Raw genomic sequence first — 17,429 nt, 5'->3', positions numbered from 1 at the left:
GATACAGCAAGCTCACAGGCATAAAGAAATAGAAAGTGTATAAGGTATAGAGACATGGAGGATGAATGAGAAGATTCAAAATATATCTTCTTAGGAGGTTGAAAGGAGAAAATATAAAGACTCATTGGGGAAGGTAATACTTGAAGTGATAAAGACTTAAACTGTTCTCAGAAATAAATATATTAATTTTCATGTCACAAAAGAACTCTTAAATTGTAAAACAAAGAAAATAGACAAATATTTTAGTAATAAAAATAATTATTGTAATTCAACTTAGAAAGCTGTAGGACTTAGAGTGATTTTTAAAAGAATTTTTTAGAGAAGATTGATGTTCACAGCAAAATCCAGAGGAAGGTAAAGAGATATACCATATACTTCCTGCCCCACACATACATAACCCCCCTTTATTAAAATCCCCCACCAGAGGGGTACAGATACGGTTTGGCTCTGTGTCCCCACCCAAATCTTATGTCAAATTGTAATCCCCACATTGTTGGAGGAGGGGCCTGGTGGGAGGTGACTGGATAATGAGGGCAGTTTCTTTTTTTTTTTTTTTTTTTTTTTTTAATTTATTTATTATTATTAAACTTCAAGTTGTAGGGTACATGTGCACAACGTGCAGGTTTGCTACATATGTATACTTGTGCCATGTTGGTGTGCTGCACCCATCAACTCGTCATTTACATCAGGTATAACTCCCAATGCAATCCCTCCCCCCTCCCCCCTCCCCATGATAGGCCCCGGTGTGTGATGTTCCCCTTCCCGAGTCCAAGTGATCTCATTGTTCAGTTCCCACCTACGAGTGAGAACATGCGGTGTTTGGTTTTCTGTTCTTGTGATAGTTTGCTAAGAATGATGGTTTCCAGCTGCATCCATGTCCCTACAAAGGACACAAACTCATCCTTTTTTATGGCTGCATAGTATTCCATGGTGTATATGTGCCACATTTTCTTAATCCAATCTGTCACTGATGGACATTTGGGTTGATTCCAAGTCTTTGCTATTGTGAATAGTGCTGCAATAAACATACGTGTGCATGTGTCCTTATAGCAGCATAATTTATAATCCTTTGGGTATATACCCAGTAATGGGATGGCTGGGTCATATGGTACATCTAGTTCTAGATCCTTGAGGAATCGCCATACTGTTTTCCATAATGGTTGAACTAGTTTACACTCCCACCAACAGTGTAAAAGTGTTCCTATTTCTCCACATCCTCTCCAGCACCTGTTGTTTCCTGACTTTTGAATGATCGCCATTCTAACTGGTGTGAGATGGTATCTCATTGTGGTTTTGATTTGCATTTCTCTGATGGCCAGTGATGATGAGCATTTTTTCATGTGTCTGTTGGCTGTATGAATGTCTTCTTTTGAGAAATGTCTGTTCATATCCTTTGCCCACTTTTGGATGGGGTTGTTTGTTTTTTTCTTGTAAATTTGTTTGAGTTCTTTGTAGGTTCTGGATATTAGCCCTTTGTCAGATGAGTAGATTGCAAAAATTTTCTCCCATTCTGTAGGTTGCCTGCTCACTCTGATGGTAGTTTCTTTTGCTGTGCAGAAGCTCTTTAGTTTGATGAGATCCCATTTGTCAATTTTGGCTTTTGTTGCCGTTGCTTTTGGTGTTTTAGACATGAAGTCTTTGCCCATGCCTATGTCCTGAATGGTACTACCTAGGTTTTCCTCTAGGATTTTTATGGTATTAGGTCTAACATTTAAGTCTCTAATCCATCTTGAATTAATTTTCGTATAAGGAGTAAGGAAAGGATCCAGTTTCAGCTTTCTACTTATGGCTAGCCAGTTTTCCCAGCACCATTTATTAAATAGGGAATCCTTTCCCCATTTCTTGTTTCTCTCAGGTTTGTCAAAGATCAGATGGCTGTAGATGTGTGGTATTATTTCTGAGGACTCTGTTCTGTTCCATTGGTCTATATCTCTGTTTTGGTACCAGTACCATGCTGTTTTGGTTACTGTAGCCTTGTAGTATAGTTTGAAGTCAGGTAGCGTGATGCCTCCAGCTTTGTTCTTTTGACTTAGGATTGTCTTGGAGATGCAGGCTCTTTTTTGGTTCCATATGAACTTTAAAGCAGTTTTTTCCAATTCTGTGAAGAAGCTCATTGGTAGCTTGATGGGGATGGCATTGAATCTATAAATTACCTTGGGCAGTATGGCCATTTTCACGATATTGATTCTTCCTATCCATGAGCATGGTATGTTCTTCCATTTGTTTGTGTCCTCTTTGATTTCACTGAGCAGTGGTTTGTAGTTCTCCTTGAAGAGGTCCTTTACATCCCTTGTAAGTTGGATTCCTAGGTATTTTATTCTCTTTGAAGCAATTGTGAATGGAAGTTCATTCCTGATTTGGCTCTCTGTTTGACTGTCACTGGTGTATAAGAATGCTTGTGATTTTTGCACATTAATTTTGTATCCTGAGACTTTGCTGAAGTTGCTGATCAGCTTAAGGAGATTTTGGGCTGAGACAATGGGGTTTTCTAAATATACAATCATGTCGTCTGCAAACAGGGACAATTTGACTTCTTCTTTTCCTAACTGAATCCCCTTGATTTCTTTCTCTTGCCTGATTGCCCTAGCCAGAACTTCCAACACTATGTTGAATAGGAGTGGTGAGAGAGGGCATCCCTGTCTTGTGCCAGTTTTCAAAGGGAATTTTTCCAGTTTTTGCCCATTCAGTATGATATTGGCTGTGGGTTTGTCATAAATAGCTCTTATGATTTTGAGGTACGTTCCATCAATACCGAATTTATTGAGCGTTTTTAGCATGAAGGGCTATTGAATTTTGTCAAAAGCCTTTTCTGCATCTATTGAGATAATGATGTGGTTCTTGTCTTTGGTTCTGTTTATATGCTGGATTATGTTTATTGATTTGTGAATGTTGAACCAGCCTTGCATCCCAGGGATGAAGCCCACTTGATCATGGTGGATAAGCTTTTTGATGTGCTGCTGAATCCGGTTTGCCAGTATTTTATTGAGGATTTTTGCATCGATGTTCATCAGGGATATTGGTCTAAAATTCTCTTTTTTTGTTGTGTCTCTGCCAGGCTTTGGTATCAGGATGATGTTGGCCTCATAAAATGAGTTAGGGAGGATTCCCTCTTTTTCTATTGATTGGAATAGTTTCAGAAGGAATGGTACCAGCTCCTCCTTGTACCTCTGGTAGAATTCAGCTGTGAATCCATCTGGTCCTGGACTTTTTTTGGTTGGTAGGCTATTAATTATTGCCTCAATTTCAGAGCCTACTATTGGTCTATTCAGGGATTCAACTTCTTCCTGGTTTAGTCTTGGAAGAGTGTAAGTGTCCAGGAAATTATCCATTTCTTCTAGATTTTCCAGTTTATTTGCGTAGAGGTGTTTATAGTATTCTCTGATGGTAGTTTGTATTTCTGTGGGGTCGGTGGTGATATCCCCTTTATCATTTTTAATTGCGTCGATTTGATTCTTCTCTCTTTTCTTCTTTATTAGTCTTGCTAGTGGTCTGTCAATTTTGTTGATCTTTTCAAAAAACCAACTCCTGGATTCATTGATTTTTTGGAGGGTTTTTTGTGTCTCTATCTCCTTCAGTTCTGCTCTGATCTTAGTTATTTCTTGCCTTCTGCTAGCTTTCGAATGTGTTTGCTCTTGCTTCTCTAGTTCTTTTAATTGCGATGTTAGAGTGTCAATTTTAGATCTTTCCTGCTTTCTCTTGTGGGCATTTAGTGCTATAAATTTCCCTCTACACACTGCTTTAAATGTGTCCCAGAGATTCTGGTATGTTGTATCTTTGTTCTCATTGGTTTCAAAGAACATCTTTATTTCTGCCTTCATTTCGTTATGTACCCAGTAGTCATTCAGGAGCAGGTTGTTCAGTTTCCATGTAGTTGAGCGGTTTTGATTGAGTTTCTTAGTCCTGAGTTCTAATTTGATTGCACTGTGGTCTGAGAGACAGTTTGTTATAATTTCTGTTCTTGTACATTTGCTGAGGAGTGCTTTACTTCCAATTACGTGGTCAATTTTGGAGTAAGTACGATGTGGTGCTGAGAAGAATGTATATTCTGTTGATTTGGGGTGGAGAGTTCTATAGATGTCTATTAGGTCTGCTTGCTGCAGAGATGAGTTCAATTCCTGGATATCCTTGTTAACTTTCTGTCTCGTTGATCTGTCTAATGTTGACAGTGGAGTGTTAAAGTCTCCCATTATTATTGTATGGGAGTCTAAGTCTCTTTGTAAGTCTCTAAGGACTTGCTTTATGAATCTGGGTGCTCCTGTATTGGGTGCATATATATTTAGGATAGTTAGCTCTTCCTGTTGAATTGATCCCTTTACCATTATGTAATGGCCTTCTTTGTCTCTTTTGATCTTTGATGGTTTAAAGTCTGTTTTATCAGAGACTAGTATTGCAACCCCCGCTTTTTTGTGTTCTCCATTTGCTTGGTAAATCTTCCTCCATCCCTTTATTTTGAGCCTATGTATGTCTCTGCGTGTGAGATGGGTCTCCTGAATACAGCAGACTGATGGGTCTTGACTCTTTATCCAGTTTGCCAGTCTGTGTCTTTTAATTGGAGCATTTAGTCCATTTACATTTAAGGTTAAGATTGTTATGTGTGAACTTGATCCTGCCATTATGATATTAACTGGTTATTTTGCTCGTTAGTTGATGCAGTTTCTTCCTAGCCTTGATGGTCTTTACATTTTGGCATGTTTTTGCAATGGCTGGTACCGGTTGTTCCTTTCCATGTTTAGTGCTTCCTTCAGGGTCTCTTGTAAGGCAGGCCTACTGGTGACAAAATCTCTAAGCATTTGCTTATCTGTAAAGGATTTTATTTCTCCTTCACTTATGAAACTTAGTTTGGCTGTATATAAAATTCTGGGTTTAAAATTCTTTTCTTTAAGAATGTTGAATATTGGCCCCCACTCTCTTCTGGCTTGAAGAGTTTCTGCCGAGAGATCTGCTGTTAGTCTGATGGGCTTCCCTTTGTGGGTAACCCGACCTTTCTCTCTGGCTGCCCTTAAGATTTTTTCCTTCATTTCAACTTTGGTGAATCTGGCAATTATGTGTCTTGGAGTTGCTCTTCTCGAGGAGTATCTTTGTGGCGTTCTCTGTATTTCCTGGATTTGAATGTTGGCCTGCCCTACTAGGTTGGGGAAGTTCTCCTGGATGATATCCTGAAGAGTGTTTTCCAACTTGGTTCCATTTTCCCCCTCACTTTCAGGCACCCCAATCAGACGTAGATTTGGTCTTTTTACATAATCCCATACTTCTTGCAGGCTTTGTTCATTTCTTTTTCTTCTTTTTTCTTTTGGTTTCTCTTCTCGCTTCATTTCATTCATTTGATCCTCCATCGCTGACATTCTTTCTTCCAGTTGATCGAGACGGTTACTGAAGCTTGTGCATTTGTCACGTATTTCTCGTGCCATGGTTTTTGTCTCTTTCATTTCGTTTGTGAGCTTCTCTGCATTAATTACTCTAGCCATCAATTCTTCCACTTTTTTTTCAAGATTTTTAGTTTCTTTGCGCTGGGTACGTAATTCCTCCTTTAGCTCTGAGAAATTTGATGGACTGAAGCCTAATGAGGGCAGTTTCTAATGGTTAGCACCATCCCTCTAGTGTTATCTCATGACGGAATTCTCATGAGATCTGGTTGTTTAAAAGTGTGTAGTACTTTCCCCCTTAGCTGTCCCTCTCTCCTGCTCTGCCAAGGTAAGACATGCTTACTTCCCCTCCCACCATGATTTTAAGTTTCCTGAGGCCTCCCAGCCATGCTTCCTATACAGCCTGCAGAACTGTAAGTCAATTAAACCTCTTTTGTTCATAAATTACCCAGTCTCAGGTAGCTCGTTATAGCAATGTGAGGATGGACTAATACAGGTACGTTTCTTACAATTAATGAACCTACACTGACATCATTATTATCCAAAGTTCACAGCTGACATTAGAATTCATTCTTGGTATTGTACATACTATGAGTTTGGACAACTATATGACATGTGTCCTCCATTACAGTATCATACAGAGTATTTTTATTGCCGTAAAAATCTTCTGTACTCTGCCTTTTTATCTCTCCCTCCTTCAACCCCTGGAAACCGCTTTTTTTTTTTTTTTTTCTTTCAAGATGGAGTCTCGCTCTTGTCCCCCAGGCTGGAGTGCAATGGTGCGATCTTGGCTCACTGTAACCTCCACCTCCCAGCTTCAAGCGATTCTCCTGCCTCTGCCTCCCAAGTAGTTGGGACTACAGATGCCCACCACCACATCCCACCAAATTTTTGTATTTTCAGTACAGACGGGTTTTCACCATGTTGGCCAGGCTGGTCTCAAACTTCTGACCTCAGGTGATCTGTCTGCCTCGGCCTCTCAAAGTGCTGGGATTACAGGTGTGAGCCACTGCGCCTGGCCACAACCACTTTTTTTTACCGCCTCCATCATTTTTCCTTTTCCAGAATGTCATATAGTTGGTGAGTAGTGTATCTTTGTTGTTTTAATTTGTATTTTAATTTGATGACATATGATGTGGTACATCTTTTCATAAACTTATATGCCATCTGTATGTATATCTTCTTTGGTGAGGTGTCTGTTAAGATCTTTGGCCCATTTTAAAATCAGATTGTTTTCTTATTGTTCAGTTTTAAGAGGTCTTTGTTATTTTGGATAGCTGTACTTTGTCAGAGGTGTCTTTTGCAAATGTTTTTTTTCCTACTCTGTGACTTGTCTTTTCATTCTCTTGACAAGCCAGAGTAGGTAAAGTTTTTAATTTTAATGAAGTCCAGCTTATCAATTCTTTCAGAAATCATGCTTGTGGTGTTGTATCAAAAAAGTCATCAGCAAACCCACGGTCATCTAGATTTTCCCCTATGTTATCTTCTAGGAGTTTTTTAGATTTGTGTTTTACATTTTGGTCTGTGTTCCATTTTGAATTAAATTTTGTGTAAATCTGTGTCTAGATTCATTTTTTTCCTATGGATGTCCAGCTGTTCCTGTACCATTTGTTGAGAAGGATGTATTTTTTACCTTCCCAACTTGAGAGCTTTGCTATTTTATTACATTTCCTTCTATCGTTCTCCAGACTATAAAATTACCCAAATATCTAAGAATTTCTCATGCATAAATGTATAAACTCAAAGCTCCAGAAATCTAATTTCCTTTTGTCCATGTGATTAGGTATGGCCTAATAAAATTAGGCTTCAAAACCAGAAATAACATGTTATATATTAAATATCCCTTCAGTTCTATAAGAGGAATTAATATAATACATAAAATTAAGTAAGTTTAAATTTAACGAAGTAAAATAATAAAATAGAGCTTTGGAGCTGAATATCTTAAAGATCATCTATCCCATTACTCCCAATCTGGGTTTTACGACATCTACCTATCTTCTCTTTATTCATGCCTCTTCTGGGAGCGTGAATGGATAGTGTTTACATTATTACAGTGTAATACATTATTACAACAGTGTTTATTACAATCATTATAGGTAGTGTTTAATGCATGAGTCTAACAGGGGGTACTAATATATTTCCTTCTATATAGTTCTAGTGTGCTACTTGAAGAACTATTTTACTATGATTGGGACCTAAGTATCTTCTCTTTTTTACTGCGTTCAAGACCTAAATATCTTTTTTTTTTTTTTTTTTTGGAGACAGGGTCTTACTCTGTCACCCAGGCTGGAGTGCAATGGCGCAATCACAGCTCAATGCAGCCTCAACCTTCTGGGTTCAAGCGATTCTCCTACCTCAGCCTCCTATGTAGCTGGAGCTACAGCCACACACCACCATATCTGGCTAATTTTTGTGTATATATTTTTTTTGTACAGATGCGGTTTCACCATGTTGCCCAGGCTGGTCTTGAATTCCTGGGCTCAAGCAATTCGTCTGCCCAAAATGCTGGGATTACAGGCATGAGCCACCACGCCGGGCCTCTTCTCTTCTTACATTCCATCAACTGCTCAGAACCATCCCAAATTTTAACTTGCTTTATATCTTTCTCATATAGTTATGTTTTCCCTAGAGTTTCTGATCACTACTTTTTTGTTGATAAAAAACACAAGGATTTTTTTTTTTTTTTTTTTTTGAAACAGAGTGTAGTGGCCTGATCATGGCTCACAGCAGCCTCAACCTTGTGGGCTCAAGCAATTCTTCCACCTCAGCCTCTGGAGTAGCTAAGACTACAGGTGCTCACTACCACACCCAGCTAATATTTTTTCAATTTTTTATAGAGACAGGATCTCCCTATGTTACCCAGGCTGGTCTCGAACTCATGGGCTTACACAGTCCTCCACTCTCAGCCTCCCAAAATGCTGGGATTACAAGCATGAGCCACCACACCCAGCCTAGGATGTATATTAACATTTTTCCATACTTTTCTTTGTGTTTATATATACACATACTTTTCGTTTTTTTCTGAACTATCTGAAAGTAAGTTGCAGCTAATAGGTGATTTCACCCTAAATACTTCATCATACATTTTCTAAGAATAAAAACTTTCTTTTATATAACCATAATATTATGCCTAGGATAATATTATACCTAGGACATTACTATATTATATTATTATACCTAGGAAAATAATTCAATAATATAATCTAATATATGGTCATATTCAAATATCCCAATTGTCCTCTCCAATTTTTTATGGCTGGTTTTATTCTTGATCCAGGATCCAGTGAAAGTTCACATATTACATATTCTTTTTTTTGAGATGGAGTGTCGCTCTGTCACCCAGGCTGGAGTGTAGTGATGAGATCTCCGCTCACTGCAACCTCTGCCTCCCAGATTCAAGCGATTCTCCTGCCTCAGCCTCCTGAGCAGTTGGCACTACAGGCACCCGCCACCATGCCTGGCTAATTTTTGTATTTTTGGTAGAGACAGGGTTTCACCATGTTGGCCAGGCTGGTTTCCAGCTCCTGACTTCAAGTGATCTGCTGCCTTGGCCTCTATTATTTTAATCAAAAGTAGCTCCCCTTTCTTTTTTCATGACACTGAAGTTTTTTTTGTTTTGGTTTGGTTTGAACTTTTAGGTTCAAGGGTACATATGCAGGTCTGTTATATAGGTAAATTGCATGTCATGGGGGTTGGTTGTACAGATGATTTTACCACCCAGGGAATAAGCACAGAACCCAATAGGTCCTTTTTTGATCCTCACCTTCCTCCCATCCTCCATGCTCAAGTAGGCCCCAGTGTCTATTGTTTCCTTGTTTAACAATGAAGTTTTTTTAGTCCAGCCTAGATGTCTTATAGAATGTGCCACACATTGTGATTGTGTCTAATTGTTTCATCATAATTAGATTTCAAATAATATTTTGGGCAAGAAAATTACATAGGTGAAGTTCGATCCTCCTTATTGCATAATAACAGTAGATCCATGGAAAAGCTGTATCATTATTAACATTGCTAGACTCGATCACTTGATTAAAGTGGTGACCTTCAGGATCTTTCTAATGTAAAAATACATTTTGCTCTTTGTAATTAATGTTATCTGTTTGAAATTGCATGAATATCGTCTTCCCAACAATCATTATTCCACTAATTACTTCATTTTACTTTATGTCTTCCCCATTAGGCTAAGCTTCACAAGGGCAGAGATTTTGTCTTGTTTATCATTGCTGTATCCTCAATGCTGAGAAAAGTGTTTGCACATAGTAGATCCTCAATACATATTGAATGAATCATCGTTAGTTAAATACTTCTGTATTCTCTAAGAGACTATGAAAAACTTAAGGACAAAAGTAATGTTTTCTTAGTTTTTGTATTTGTAGAAAATAAGCACAGTACTTAGCACATAGTAAAAATTCTATCTATTTTAATTTTTAAGGACCATGGGTAAGTCAGTTACAATATATATGCCTTACTCATTTTCCTTATGTATAAAATGTTAAAAATGCATCTACTTAACTATATTAATAAGATATACTAAAAATTATTTTAATATTTCTTTCTAAAGTAAAATATAGTAAAGCAAAACTCCTAATTTTAAAACAAGACTCTCAGGAAAAAGTATTAAATTATGTAATATATTAAATATAAATTTCTCTCAGCTTTTCTTTGTAGCTTACACATCTAAAGGCATTTTACTGATACAATGCTAAAATACCAAACTACTTTTTAAACAGTACATACTTATTTTTACCTGTAGTGCTTTTAATGTTTCCTTCAATCCTTCTATTTCTTTTTCCTTTATTTCTGTAGCAAGCTGATATTTTCCCTTTAAGTAAAAAACTGTATTTCAGTACTTTTCAATGTAAATGATAATACAAAAGCGTAAAATATAAGAGCTCAAGAACGAAAATCTCTATTTTAAACCAAATATTTCACAGGCTTTAACCTTCTATCTGTGCAACAAATTACACTTCTAATGATTTCAAAATATAAAATTACAATAAGGCCTTTATATGGTTACAATGGTCATGAAATAGAATATCTTATTATAATGACAAATCATTTTATCAGTAGAGCATCCTACCCGAGAACTTACAGACACTTTATAATTACTTAATTCATACAACTAGAATAAATACATTCTAATTAATAAGATACAGATGTATTTGTCTAATGAATATAAAAACATGAGAGAATTTTTTACAGAAGATCTTTGGCTAAAAATAAATTATAAGTGATTATTACTAACGGCATGTTCATTGAGATAATAAAAACATGTATTAACTATTAAATAGCTAGAGAAAATATTTAGTGTCAGATAAATTTCTAGGTTTGTTGGAGCTTTATCCCCTTTGCCAGTTGGTCTGCACCCAGTTGCAAGTCATTTCCATATTTTTTAAAGACAGTAATTCCAGTGAAAAAGCACTAAAAACATACCATGGTTAATAGAAACACTGCAGTAGAATGGTAAGAACATTAATTTGGGACCTGAAGAGGTCTGGGTTCTAGTCTCAATTTTGCCACTTCAAAGTGAGACCTTTGGCAAGTCATTTAGTCTTGTTAGGCCTCTGTATTCTGAACTGTAAAATGACGGAAGTGAAGTAACATGATTATATCTTCAGTCCTTTATAAGATTTTAAGCAGTTAACCACCTCCATTAGTTTGTTACTAATGCTCTTTTCTGTTATGGTAAACAATAAAAGGCATTTAGCTATGTTTTAAATTATTTTGTAAAAATAAATACCTTTTAATAGATAGAAAAATTTTTTTAAAATTATAAATACCTTTTCTTCTTCCAGGGCATACATCTTCATTTGCAACTGATAAACAATTTTAAAAATTAAAATAAAGGGAGATAAACTGTTAACAGTGATCTACACTGGTCACTGAGACTAAAGAAACACTTCATATATCTATATTGTTTGAAATGGAAATAATGTGAACGTTATTTTCAGATTCGGAAAATAAATAATAATGATATAAAATGAGAAAAAAAGCCAGTCAGTAAAGTAAATGAACTTTGTATTTATTTATTTGAGATGAGGTCTTGCTATGTTGCCCAGGCTGTACTCCAACTCCAGGGCTCAAGGGATCTCCCACCTCAGCTTCCCAAGTAGCTGAGACTAGAGGCACACACCACTACACCCAGTTCAAAATTAGCAATTTAATCACACTGATCAGAGACACCAATTATCCTTGAAAGTTTTGTTTTTTCCTCCAGAAGTTTTTCTTAAATGTCTGAATATTTTGCCATCCACTCCTAAATCACAGCTTTTATCATTTTCCAAAGGTACAATTTTGTACATCAGTATCATTTGTATTATCATTGACAGTATTTATGTTCAAAAATTTGTGCAGCCTAACAAATTATGATCTGTTTAAAAAAATAATAACATTTTAAAGGCCAGGCATGGTAGTTCATGCCTGTAATCCCAATACTTTGGGAAGCTGAGGCAAGGGAATTGCTTGAGCCCAAGAGTTTTGAGACCAGCCCAGGCAGTATAGTGAGACTTCCTTGACAAAAATGTCCCAGCTACTTGGGAGGTGGGAGGATCGTTTGAGTCCTGGAGGTGGAGATTGCAGTGAGCTGAGATCACGCTACTGCACTCCAGCCTGGGCTACAGGACGAGACTGTCTCTAAATAAATAAATAAAAATAATGACATTTTAGAACAGAAAAACTAAAGTACACACACCAAAGGAAAATTATGAAATATTCTAAGCAACACAAGAGTATTAGGCAAAATTTTCAAGAAATGAAATTTTTCTTTGGAAATTCCCTATTTCCTTTTTCTTTTTTCTTTTTTTTTGTGAGATGGAGTCTCGCTCTGTCGCCCAGGCTGGAGTGCAGCGGGGCGATCTCGGCTTACTGCAAGTTCCGCCTCCTGGGTTCACACCATTCTCTTGACTCAGACACCCGAGTAGCTGGGACTACAGGGGCCCACCACCACGCCTGGCTAATTTTTTCTTTTGTATTTTCAGTAGAGATGGGGTTTCACCGTGTTAGCCAGGATGGTCTCGACTTCCTGACCTTGTGATCCGCCGGCCTCGGCCTCCCAAAGCGCTGGGATTACAGGCGTGAGCCACCGTGCCCAGCAAAAATATTTATTTATTTATTTATTTATTTAGAGACAGAGTCTTGCTCTGTCGCCCAGGCTGTACTGCAAATGGTGTGATCTCAGCTCATTGCAACCTCCGCCTCCTCGGTTCATGTAATTCTCCTGCCTCAGCCTCCCAAGTAGCTGGGATTACAGGCTCCGGCCACCATGCCTGGCTAATTTTTGTGTTTTTAGTAGAGACAGAGTTTCACTATATTGGCCAGGCTGGTCTGGAACTCTTGACCTTGTGATCTGCCCGCCTTGGCCTCCCAAGGTGCTGGGATTACAGACAAGAGCCACAGCGCCTGGCCTCTTATTTCCTTTTTCACACTCTTCACATTCAAGATCCCTTTCTTTAAACACACACACAAATTAAAAAACAAAGAACCCAAGAGCACTTTCTCCTCTACCCTTCAGATATCTGAGTATCCTTATCTTGCCCAAAGTCCTTTGTGACAGCAGAGATGTGGACTTGCTCTTTCCTAGAGAATACTGTGCTACACTTTGGGCTTTTGCTTCCCTAACCTTCAATTAAAACTCCCATAACCTTGGTTAGGCCTATCTCAGATTAAAGGAAGAAAGTCATTTGCTTAAAAAAAATTCATACATCTACACACACTTGAATTATAAAGATGAAGATAAATAAAGAAAAGGAAAAATGAAGAAAAAATAATGATGTGAGATAGAGATAAGGAAACTTTCAGAGGATATTTTACATGAGCACATTTTCTTAAACTATTACAATATTTTCTTACTAGGAACTGAAGAGAAATTTTAGTCAAGAAGAGCTACAGAATTCAAATTAGCTGAAGGTATGTACAGCGATTTATGTCTTGATTTTTTTCTCATTTTCGTACTACTATTAGTTACTGATGATTGATATTTATGGAGGCTACAGTGCATAATAATCATCTCTTCTAATCCTTGACATCTCCCTACTTGCATCTCAGATTTTGATCATAATGTTATAACTCTACTTTGGTAAAGGGGTACTATGGAAGAGGCAAGAGCCTAGGAAGTTCTACTAAAAGAAAGAGGAAAGGGGAAAGAACAACACACACATCCCACTCACCTAAATTATTTAGGACAGATGAAAATATATCTCCATCTCCAAGAAAATAGTTTTCCCAATTTCCCTCCTTAACAAACTCATTCTACTACTTTACATTTTATTGTCAGTTGTGATTAAAAATTATTTTATTCATTTCCTACTTCCCATAATACCTTGTTCTCCTTTTTGTCTTTGGTGAGTATGGAGAACAGCTTGCCATAATATTCATGGGAGGGGGAGGAAATGTAATATTTAAAATGGTAGTATTTGTCTATCCTTACGAAATTACCTGCTTTTTAAAAACTGCCATTGCTTCTTTGTGTTGCTCTGCCAATGTGTCCTTTTGATTCTGAAGAGTTTCCTGTTTTAAAAATTATGACAAGTTAAAATATACATTCTAGCAACTCTCTTTCAGCTTTAAATCTTAACTGGGTTCACAATTTAAAGTTAATCATACCTTTTACATATATTATTTTGTGCTCCTGGAATTCCACTTTAAACCAATTTTATGATTATTTTTTGAGAGAGGGTCTCACTCTGTTGCCTAAGCTGGAATGCAGTGGCACAATCACAGCTCACTGCAGCCTTGACCTTCCCGGGCTCAGGTGATTCTCCTGCCTCAGCCTCTCTAGTAGCTGGTATTACAGATGTCTGCCACCATGCCCGGCTAATTTTTGTATTTTTTGTAGAGACAGGGTTTTGCCATGTTGCACAGGCTAGTCTCAAACTCCTCGACTCAAGTGATCCACCCACTTCGGCCTTCCAAGATGCTGGGATTACAGGCATGAGCCACTGTACCTGGCCCAATTTTATAATTTTTTAATTGTCATAGAATCATCACATAAGCATTTTGCTTTATGTTGCTTTTTTCATGGAAAAAAAAACCACATTGCTTCTAAAATTTTTAAACTTTGGATGTTATTTGCTCCAAAGCATTCTCTAAGAAAAATATCTTTCAACTAAAAGTAATTAAAATTAACAAATTAACAGTCCTAGTATACAAGCAGACTATTGTCTTAGAGTTTCAAAAACAACAACAATAACAACAAAAACCAGTTTTATGATCTAAGCAGAAATGCTTACCTGGCAACATATACACCTTTAAGTTCATTGGAATAGTTTTTTTACAAACCAAAACTACCACAGAGAATTTCCGAAAAAAAATCTATATATGATTCCATTTCTCTTTTTCTCCTTCTCCCACCTTTTTGGTGGAAGTTGCATGTTCTGTTCTTTCTATTCTAGATTACTTTAATGTTCTTCTATTTTTATCAAAGTTAATAATTCTCATCATTTAAAAATTAGGTCTAAAAGTGGCAACCACTTTCAAATTTTTCTGCTGTTTGCTCCAGATTTCTAAATAATACATTGAGTTAGCAATTTAAAAAGTTTATCTTTTGACCTCTTATTGATGACAGTAGTGGCCCATCTGGAGCCACTGTTGTGAGGATGCCAGCTGCAGCAAAGGAGGTGCAGCCAGGGCTACGGCTCTGCGAAGTCATTTGGGGCTGGGAATAGGTGAGGTGAAGAACCCAAAGCAAATGCAACAAAAACAAAGATAAATAGATGGGACTTAATTAAACTAAAAAGATTCTGCATAGCAAAAGAAATAATCAGCAGAGTTAACAGACAACCCACAGAGTGGGAGAAAATCTTCACAATCTGTACATCTGACAAAGGACAATATCCAGAGTCTTAAAAAAAAAAAAGATATGCAAATGGTCAACAAGCATATGGAAAAATGCACAACATCACTAATGATCAGGGAAATGCAAATCAAAACCATCATGTGATACCACCTTACTCCTGCAAGAATGGCCATAATCAAAAAATTAAAAAATAATAGATGTTGGTGTGGAGGTGGTGAAACGGGAACACTTTTATACTGCTTGTAGGAATGTAAACTTGTACAACCACTATGGAAAACAGTGTTTAAAGATTGCTTAAAGAACTAAAAGTAGATCTACCATTTGATCCAGCAATCCCACTACTAGGTATCGACCTGGAGGAAAAGAAGTCATTATACAAAAAGGATACTTATACATCCAGGTTTATAGCTGCACAATTTGCAATTGCAAAAATATGGAACCAGTCCAAATGCCCATCAATCAACAAGTGGATAAAGAAAATATGGTATATACACACCACAGAATACTACGCAGCCATACAAAGGAACGCAATAATGGCATTCACAGCAACCTGGATGAAATTGGAGACTCTGTTCTAAGTGAAGTAACTCAGGAATGGAAAACCAAATGTTGTATGTTCTCACTTAAAAGAGGGAGCTAAGCTATGAGGACAGAAAGGCCTAAGAAAAATACACTAGACTTTGCAGAATCAGGGGAAAGGGTGGGAGAGGGGTGAGGGATAAAAGAATACACATTGGGTACAGCATATACTGTTCGGGTGATGGGTGCACCAAAATCTCAGAAATGACCACTAAATAACTTATTCATGTAACTAAACACTCCCTGCTCCCTAAAAACCTATTGAAAAAAAACAAAAACAAAAACCTTAACAGCACCCCTTTCTGGGTCTTCCAGCTGTCATAAAGCTTCCTACCTATTTGTACCTCAGCAGTATAGACAAGCCCTTAATGCTCTAACAGAACACCATGGGAGTCATCAGGGTCTAATTGCTTATTACAGTCTTCCCTTAGACCTAATGGCAAAAGCTAACTCCTTATCAAGGGCAGTATTAGCAGCTGTCAAACTAGTAGAGGCTTCTACTAATGTGGTTTAAGGATTTATTTAGACTTCATGATACCTCATGCTATGCAATCCTTGTTATTTACTAAAAACATATTTCTCAGCAAGCAGGTTCACCCCCCATGAACTTTTATTACTTTCTCCCCTACACATCTCCATCCAGTGCTGTAATATCTGAAAGTCTACTAACAGGAAGACAACACATGATCTCACTTATATATGGAAACTAAAAAAGTCAAACTTATACAAGTTGAGAGTAGAATAGTGGTTACAAGAAGCTGGGGAGGTAGAGGTCTGGGGTGGAGGGAAGGGAGATGTTGATCAAGGGGTACAAAGTTCCAGTTAGATGGGAAGAATAAGTTTGCGATCTACTGCACAGCATGTAGTAAACATAATTAATAAATATGTATATTTCAAAATTGGTAAAAGTAGATTTTAAATATTCTCACAACAAAAAAATAAGTATTGAGGTGATGGATACATTAATTAGTTTGATATAACTATTCCACAAAAATGTATACATACACAGGTATATCAAAACATCACATTGTAGCCCATAAATATATACAATATTTATTTTTCAATTAAAATAAAGATCTAAATAAAAAATAAAGAGGCATGAAAACTGAAAAAGAAAAACTAATTGCTTACTTCTCTTTAATTTTTAATTGCACAAACTATGCAATAATACCGTTTGACAATTGCCCCCTAAAATTGCCAATAAGTCTGTCATATAATCTTACCTAAGCTTACATATATGTATATAATAATTTACTTTTTATGTGCTATTCATTATAAATATGTATATATATACTGTTCATTTTTTATATAGCATATGTAAATGCTTGAATAGAAGAAGGTTAAAATGCTTTTATATCTTAATGAAAAAAATATACTAATGCAGTAAGAGAGATGGGGATTGAACAGAACACCCACCAAACTTTCTTTCAAGAAATATTTTGATAATCAATAACTTCCTATATAAAGTATATCTCTTTGATCTCTATTTCTAATAAATGTTACTCATAGACAAGTTTAACAAAAAGCCTGGTACTGTTTTTCCAGTACCCAAAGAAAGGGAAATCTATAATGAGTTAGTCTCTGTCTGAACAATAACTGTGCTTCAGACAGATTTATTAGAAACTCCCCCAGATTAAATTTACATGTAATCTTGTTTGTTGATAGGTCATTTTTTGAAAGTAAAACGGAAAAAA

At 36.8% G+C, this 17,429-nt stretch overlaps 1 protein-coding gene and 1 long non-coding RNA gene across 2 annotated transcripts in view; one reads left to right on the top strand and one right to left on the bottom strand.

Moving 5' to 3' along the window:
* CCDC73 (coiled-coil domain containing 73) overlaps positions 1 to 17,429 on the bottom strand; it is a 170,649-nt gene that overhangs the window by 81,377 nt on the left and 71,843 nt on the right. The window contains exons 4-6 of the mRNA XM_037999541.2: positions 13,797 to 13,868; positions 11,144 to 11,179; positions 10,111 to 10,185 (exon numbers count right to left, since the gene is read on the bottom strand). Of these exons, the coding sequence (XP_037855469.2) occupies positions 10,111 to 10,185; positions 11,144 to 11,179; positions 13,797 to 13,868 (183 nt within the window). The remainder of the gene's footprint in view (positions 1 to 10,110; positions 10,186 to 11,143; positions 11,180 to 13,796; positions 13,869 to 17,429) is intronic.
* The window catches only part of LOC103238074 (uncharacterized), a 35,927-nt gene that overhangs the window by 15,620 nt on the left and 2,878 nt on the right, over positions 1 to 17,429 (top strand). The window contains exon 2 of the long non-coding RNA XR_499069.3: positions 13,215 to 13,268. This is a non-coding gene — a long non-coding RNA (uncharacterized lncRNA). The remainder of the gene's footprint in view (positions 1 to 13,214; positions 13,269 to 17,429) is intronic.

Source organism: Chlorocebus sabaeus, chromosome 1 (genome assembly GCF_047675955.1).
Source record: "Chlorocebus sabaeus isolate Y175 chromosome 1, mChlSab1.0.hap1, whole genome shotgun sequence".
NCBI classification, from domain to species: domain Eukaryota; kingdom Metazoa; phylum Chordata; class Mammalia; order Primates; family Cercopithecidae; genus Chlorocebus; species Chlorocebus sabaeus.
This window is presented reverse-complemented; position numbering and strand designations above follow the sequence as displayed.